The following is a 7932-nucleotide window of genomic DNA, read 5'->3' on the forward strand; positions in this document are numbered from 1 at the left end:
GTGGGGTAATAGTGTACAAAGTTGAAACATGAAATGTTTTGCCATAAAAATGTAGGATTATACTCAAAGGCATTCTTTGTGTGTGTTCATTGCTGTTTGACAGAAAGGGTCAACATTCCGATTTCTTAGAAGACGCACAAATATACTTTGCACGCCGTGTAACAGGGTCTTGATAAATTATCTCCGTTGAATTGTCAAAACAAAAAACAAATAGTTCCCTAAGATCCTTGCTGGATGTAAAGTGTAAAGTTACGTATCAACCTTTTGTTAGACAATACCTGTGCCGGTAGTCCTGGTAACGTAGTGATCATACACAACTTTCTATAGCTAGTCAGGTAATGAAAACTGGCAAAACATCGATTTTGTCAATATTCATTTCGAACTATAGCATGCATTGAAAGCAAATTATATTGATAAACCAATCTAATATGCTATGTCAAGGATCTCCATCCCATTAGTCTAACTGATTGAACGTGTAAAAGTGGTGACGCCATGTTCATTGTTTCACAAAAATATACTGCAGTATTAAGTCGATAATACAGGGACAGATATCAGAAACAGACACCCTACATAGGTTCACACATACGAATAGCTGTAGACAGTCACCTATACATGGGATTTAGAGCTGTGACGGTTATATTTTACGTTGGTTCACGCTGACAAACTGCTGTGGACAGTCATCTATACAGGTTAAGAAATGCGTGCCAGTCATTTCCTTACTGTCCAAATTTAAAATACCACTGCATGTGAAACAGTTATTTGTTTATCGCGGTTAGATTTGGCGTAAAATGGCAGCAAGTGTACATGATGTATCTGGTGTTAAAACGAAATTCGCTTGGTCATCCGAAAATGATGCTGAAAACATTGGAAACTTGTGGGATGACTTCGCACAGAGTACGGGATTCCATGGAGTAAATAAGATTGTGTTAATGCGGACCTTTAAGCTACGATGGTGAGTCATTTGGTCGTTAAAATAAATTCGGGATCAAAATTTTTAAATACATGTAATAATGGTTAATCAGTTCAAAGAATGTTATGTTGTCGATAAACAGAGCAGGAAGATTCGGAATGTTATGATTTTATAAACACGAGCATGGGTACATACGTAAACATTTATTCAACATACAATCTTGAAATGTGGCTCAAGTGGGTAATATTGACATAGTAATTAAGGGTCGAGTTACGAAGGTACCAGAGTTACGTTCAATTCATTTGCAAGCTCTTTCCTCGCTCGATAGGAGTAGATGTATCAAGCCAATTCTGTTTGTCCCCCCGAAAACATATTGCTGGAACAATGCTAAACTAGGTCAAGATTTCAATTCACTCCCAACTCACCCTCAGTCCCTCATTTCCTTTTGCAGTATATGGTGGACCTTTGCGGTGTTGCTGATGTCTGCATACATGTCCTATAATATAACACAAGAGCTGATGAACTACTACAGATACCCAGTTATCACCAATACGAAGGTGGAAGTCCGAGAGGAGCTTCCCTTTCCAGCCATCACCTTCTGCAACCTGAGTCCTTTCAACCTGACTGCGGTCAAAGAAGCTGATCCGTACATGGAGAACTATTTCAATGGGGTCAGCTTGCTTGGGAGTTTTAATGGTGCAATCAATTGGAGTGATCCAGGATACGGTTCTACCTTCTCTGAGGGGCAAAGTCTGGATTGGTGGAAGAAGATACTCATGAAACCAAGCCAAATGCTCACTTTATGCATTATGAAAGGTTCTTGGTGTTTGGCAGCTTTAAAGCCGGTTGTGACCAACATGGGTCACTGCACAATATTCAATTGGAATGCTTCTGATGTTGCAAAAGTGAGAGTGACAGGCTTCGATAATAACCTCATCATATTTGCAAATATCCATCATGATAAATATGTGCTTGGTTCACAGATGGCAGCTGGACTGAGGGTATGTACACGATAGTATGCAGCACTGGCGGTTCTCTGAAAGATATTTTCTTACGAAACGTTGTTGCATCACATTGTGTCATTTAGTTATTATAAACATGTCCTTTGTGTCAGCAAACAATCACGTGCTTGATAGCGGAGTTAGATCTTTTACCGAAACGCCTCTCCATATCTTTTAAAGAAGTTGTTCTTTTATATATCTTATCTTTACTTAGTACTCGAACCTCTAAATGCCTCACATAAAAGTTAAAACAAACTTACAAATGTAACTTCATGTTTGCGAAGGTGATCCTGCACGACCCCCGTATCCACCCAGACGTTGCGACATCATCGTTTGTGGCAGCTCCGGGAACATCCACGTACGCAGCCGTGAAAAGATCTACGGTAGGTAATACACTGTGGTTAATGTTCTCTTAACTGTCTCAACTTTGACATGTACTACAGTGTAAACGTGGAGTTGTTGGTCAATGGAACATCTCTGAAGCAGTAAAATATGTCACTAGATATCACAGCCATTGCATGTCCACAGTGGATTTCCTTTCCAAAATGTTCCTTCTGAGATATGCATTTAGCACACGTGTTTCCCGTTGACTGTGGTTTTCAACAGCAATGACATTTCAGACTATTTGCGGGATATCCGAAAAACTCACAGTCACGTTTTATGATAAATCTGACAATTTAACCACATGATTCGTTACACTCTGCAAAATGTCACGTTCCCAGACGTAGACTTGCATGTTATTAACTAAAACGACATATCACACACAACTGCTCTCATAGGGATGTCATGTTTGTGTTTGAAGATATTCAGCCAGAGTGTCCTTCTGCAGTATGTTCCATCCATGATAGGAGAGGTATTAAATACCTAGACATTGCCATACAAGATCTTAAATCTCGATATGACGAGTCCGATATTATAATATGCGGTGACTTGAACGCACGAACTGATCGAGCTTCTTACATAATATGTAATACCTTACAATAATGAATCCACGACTGAACTGAACGATATAAACATCATCGATACCTTTTAACGTCCACGTTCATCAAGAGATTCAGAGAAAAATCATACATGCAAAAAGCGTATGCACCTATGCTGTAGCTATGGAATACGGATCATGGCAATTTACATAGAGACACCTTTGGTGTTTTCACTTCTTTTGCAATACGAGTGCTACGTCCTCTACTGACGTGTTGAATTTAGTTGCAGATTTCAATGTTCAAACTCGTATTGAATCTGACTTTTCAGCTGTTTGTGAATTAATGTGTGGTTATTACAAAACTAATACAAACGAGGATGATAACATCACTACTATAAATCTATATGTGGCATGACTTCTTTTGTAAATGATAATAAGTATAATAATAAATGTGCATGGTTTGATAAGTTCTGTGAGAGTTTCAGAACTCATTAATATGAGCATTTAGATGACTGTAGAATATCTGGTGATGTTCAGCATTTGGAACAGTTTCATAAGGCTCTAAATACGTTCAGAGAAGTGTATCGCCACGGAAAAGAGGAGTATTGTACAGAAACAACAAACATTTCATGTTGCTCTGTAGTAATAGGGCAAAATCTGTCCAGTCTCATGTTAAATATTGTAGTAGCCCTTCAATTAATACGATGCCTTTATTGGTCGTTCAACATGGATTCATTATTGACGATGACTGGGTTATGTTTACAAATGAATACACTGCAGCACTCAAAAAAACAACTTTCAGCGAATGATGATGTTGAAACACTTTGAATTGGGATATAAGTTCTCTTTCCACACCGTGATCTTTAGCGCAACACACGCCCTGGTCCAGATATTATACCACCGGATATGTGAAAGCATAATAACCTTATTCACCGTCTCCAGTTGTGTACACTGTTAAATTGCATTTTAATGTACCAGAACAATGACCCTGAAGTATTATATTCCCTTTACATTACAATGGTAACATTCATGATGTAAATAATTATCGTGGGATTTCTCTCATGGATAATTGTGCAAAGTTATTATTTGTATTTTAAGTTAGCGTTTGAAATATGTGGTAGAATTAATATATTTGCACCCAAAGTGGCAAGGTGTTGTTTTGTACGCGATATTTCACCACTGACAGTGTTATTCAAAAGTATTGAGCCAAATCAAGGGTGGGGGTATGCCTTCTTGTTTTATTGTGGGTTTTTTTCCGCAAAGCAAATGACTCAGTTTACATATATATTAATGTCTGTTTAATATTATAAAGGTGAGGATCCCCAAACCAAAGCAAGTTTTAAATTCTCAAGATACATTCTGAGTATTTTGATTTTTTCAGCGGGGCACGTCAATGCTTTAATTTGATTTCTTTACTACTTGTATTCTTTGTAGGCCAGGTATACACAGACGTGGCAAACTGTGGTGACTGCGAAACAATTATTAACCCTGCTTTTGTGGAGTTGTATGTGTTGCCATATAATGTATGCAGATGATTAATGCTTATTTGGAGACATGTAAGATTCGATAAATATGTTTTGTATATAATCTATAGATTTACAAAAATGTTGCTGGTCTGGCAGAATGTGGTAGAAACTATATTTGTGTTGATTCGTTGTCACGGCTTGCTTGATATTAATTTCAACTGGTGGATATTCCAAAAGACAGACATCTTAAACAATGTCATATTATGTTGAATAAACTAGACCTTGTTGGTCGAAAAGCATTGATGCACTGTGTTAAACATATTTAGTTCACTTATGGATTTGGCTTAGTATGGGAAGCCCAAGGAGTTGGAACCCAAAACATATATACATGCAGTTAAATGAAAAGAATATCAGCATAAGGGAATGCCAAAAGCAATCAATATTTGTAGAAATTCACAATTGTCCATCTTGAGATGTTTAGTCGGTTACAATACGCACGATATTGTATTGAACCATATTTGATAACTATGAAATCGACAGTTGCAAAGTGCAGAATAACATTGTTGAGGATTAGTGCACTACCCTGGTATAAAACAATACTGATAGACGCGATGAAGTGCAGAGGCAATTTGATTATTTCACTTTCAATTCACTTTTCATACGGAAGATATATTTCTAAACTTTACATTGATAAGTAATTTGTCTTAAACACTGCTTTGCTAAAATATGTCTAAATGTCTGAAATTGTCTTATGCTTTGTACGTGGGCCCCTCGGCTTCATACGAAATGAAAAGAGAGATTAATTGATTGTAAGGTTAAGAATGTTAAAACTGATCATATTGACCTTTGTCGAGGAATAATTATTTGTCTGAAATGCCATTGACTGCCTGTGGAAGCCAGAGACAAAACAAGCAAATGGGTAACGTTGACCACAACCATCATAAGATAGTATTAGTTCATCACATGCACAGCATATGTCCAATATGAATGGCATTGTATTATTTTCTTTTGACCAGTTCAAATACCTACCTGCACCCTACAAATCCTTCGAGAATAGGACATGTGTGGACACTTTGTCTCCGACGTTCAATAACACTCTGGAATATCACGACATCTACACGTATGAAACCTGTCTCCAGGAATGCATCACAAGGATTACTTTCAACAAGTGCGGGTGTGTCAAGCCTTCAGATGATGGTAAGCACTGATTTTTTTCTGGCATTTGCGTGCAGAAATATGAAACCATGATTATGGGAGTTGTTATGTTTAAGGTTCTTGATAAACTTCAGTAAATCAAAACAGGAAGTTGAAGTGTTCAACATCCCCTTGATAAGGTAATGTCATTCCTGATTGTGGCTCAAAACGGCAATACCTCAATTGTCCATTGCAATTAGCCACGATCCCAAATAATAGGTTATGTGTTATGGATAGTTACAGTCGTAAAATATCATCAGACATACGACGTCAAGTTAGGCATTTTTAACTACCGCTGCCACAACATATAGACATGATAAAAAGCCGTATCTGAGTTACATATGTAATGTGAGTCGGGTTTAACGCCGTTTTAAAGCGCATTTCAGTCAAAGCACTGCGCATTGAGAATTACAGTGGGGCAGATCTGGCCAAACGGTGTATTATATTAAATGAAGTACACTGTAACTGTAACTTAAAAAACACTGATGCTCGGACATGTAGATGCAGTAAGAGTAGTTTCAAAAACCTGTTTGTCAATACATTTTAACTATACTTACATTACAAATATGCCACTTATATCAACTGCTGTTTCAGGAACCATTGGAAAGATATGTTCTATCATTGAAGTTTATACTTGCTATGCTCCAACATATGGTAAGAATACTATTAACGTCGTCGACATCTAACGGTTCCGTTTATATTCACAACATCAATTCCGGTTTCAGTTGTTAGTTCTCTGTTTGATTAATGGTCCATTATGCTTGAAAAGTTTTATACATATTTCATATATACATAATTTTCGGGAATATTTTTTGTTTTTAATTGATTTCTATTAATGTCAAGATTGTTCGGATTTAACGGCAAAGTTGTCCATCCTTTCCTTAACATTGCAGGTTCCATCTCCCAAAACCCAGATGTACATACTGAATGTGGTTGTCAAATCCCATGTACCTTTGATACATACGAGACAAAGGTGTCATTTTCTAAATATCCATCCAACGTTACAATAAAGTACATAATTGACCTCGGTTTCGGTGAGGACGAAGCCTTCATCAGGTTTGTAGAATCAAGTCTGCATTATCTGACTGAATATAGGACACTAGAGGTCTTTTTCAGATCTAAAGAAAGGAAATTTCTTTTTGAAGGTCACTAGGCATGTTCAGAACAATTATGAAGATGCGTCTATAAGGCTCCAACAGAATAAAGATTGTATCAGTATTATATTAATTAGGTATCGTATTGATAGCTACATTGCCTCGATTGGCTTAAAATACGTTGTTCGTGTGATACGATCATGGTTGTATACGTTCAATGATTCAATGTTCAGTCAATGGTAAGATTATAATTATCTGATGAACTGATGACGTGTCCATTTTTCAGAGATAATATTTTGGAAATCAGAATCTACTATGAAAACCTCATGCTCCAGGTAACTGAACAAAGCCCCCAATACACAACAGAGACCATCATAGGTACGTGACTTATTACATTGAAGCATCGATGATGAAGGTAAAATAAATAAACATCATAGGAGTTGATTTGTACATTGTTTTGAGCAATATGCAAGTCGCAGTACACCCTGTCAGTCTAACGAGGGATGGAAGCCCACACAAAACGTTTACCACAATTGTGAAACAATCGATCGCAGATATGGTGGCCATGGTTAAAAAAATCATTGAACCCAAGACCAGCTGAACCTGGTATGTCTATGGAATTGACATCACAATAATGCATCGGAGCGTTATGGACCTTTGGGCTTCACATCGCTCTTGATTGTAATTTACTGATTTCAAGTGTAGTATATATTAAACATATAATTCCTCATATCCACAATTAATTCATCTTAAATATGAGGAGTTGGTTTTGTTGCCAGGTAACCTGGGAGGTCAAATGGGCATCTGTCTGGGAGCCAGCATCCTGACAATCACGGAGCTGGTAGAGTTCTTCCTTACACTCTGCATGTCCATCTTCAAGAAAATTCGGAGTGGTGGAAAACGTAAGCGCATCAAACCCACCAAGAACTGAAACAGTCTGATGTCAAGAAGACATCTTTCTATGGAACCAAAGAATAACACGATGCATCAATAATGATGAACTACGCTAATAAATGTCATCTATAGTCAAGTTTTATATCTTCTTTGTGTTAAGAGATAAACACAGGCGTATTATACAGTGGGAATCGTACAGTGCATACACCAGGGAGTTTGTATGCCATGAGCTAACATCAGTGCCTATTGATGACTTGGTAATGAATGGTATACAATTTTCATGCAAACATCGGATTGATTAAAAGCAAACTTTATTATGCCCACTCAAACCGTATGACTCAATTGAAAGTCAACATGACGCGCGTATTGTTTACCATCATATACAGTTTACTGTTTCAATCAATCAAAGATTATGAAAATAACCGATTTGGCGGCACTGCAACTGCTGTCGAAT

The 7932-nt window shown here is 37.3% G+C and overlaps 1 protein-coding gene across 1 annotated transcript; it reads left to right on the plus strand.

The window, feature by feature from the left end:
• The first annotated feature begins 788 nt into the window (after positions 1 to 788).
• Positions 789 to 7515, plus strand: LOC139451020 (epithelial sodium channel subunit beta-like). The gene is made up of 8 exons (XM_071232835.1): positions 789 to 952; positions 1362 to 1911; positions 2196 to 2294; positions 5313 to 5493; positions 6085 to 6144; positions 6384 to 6546; positions 6871 to 6962; positions 7364 to 7515. The coding sequence occupies exons 1-8, from the start codon at positions 789 to 791 to the stop codon at positions 7513 to 7515; spliced, it is 1461 nt and encodes a 486-aa protein (XP_071088936.1).
• The last annotated feature ends 417 nt before the right edge of the window (positions 7516 to 7932 follow it).

Source organism: Haliotis cracherodii, unplaced genomic scaffold (genome assembly GCF_022045235.1).
Source record: "Haliotis cracherodii isolate W230 unplaced genomic scaffold, xgHalCrac1.p SCAF_8, whole genome shotgun sequence".
NCBI classification, from domain to species: Eukaryota; Metazoa; Mollusca; class Gastropoda; order Lepetellida; family Haliotidae; genus Haliotis; species Haliotis cracherodii.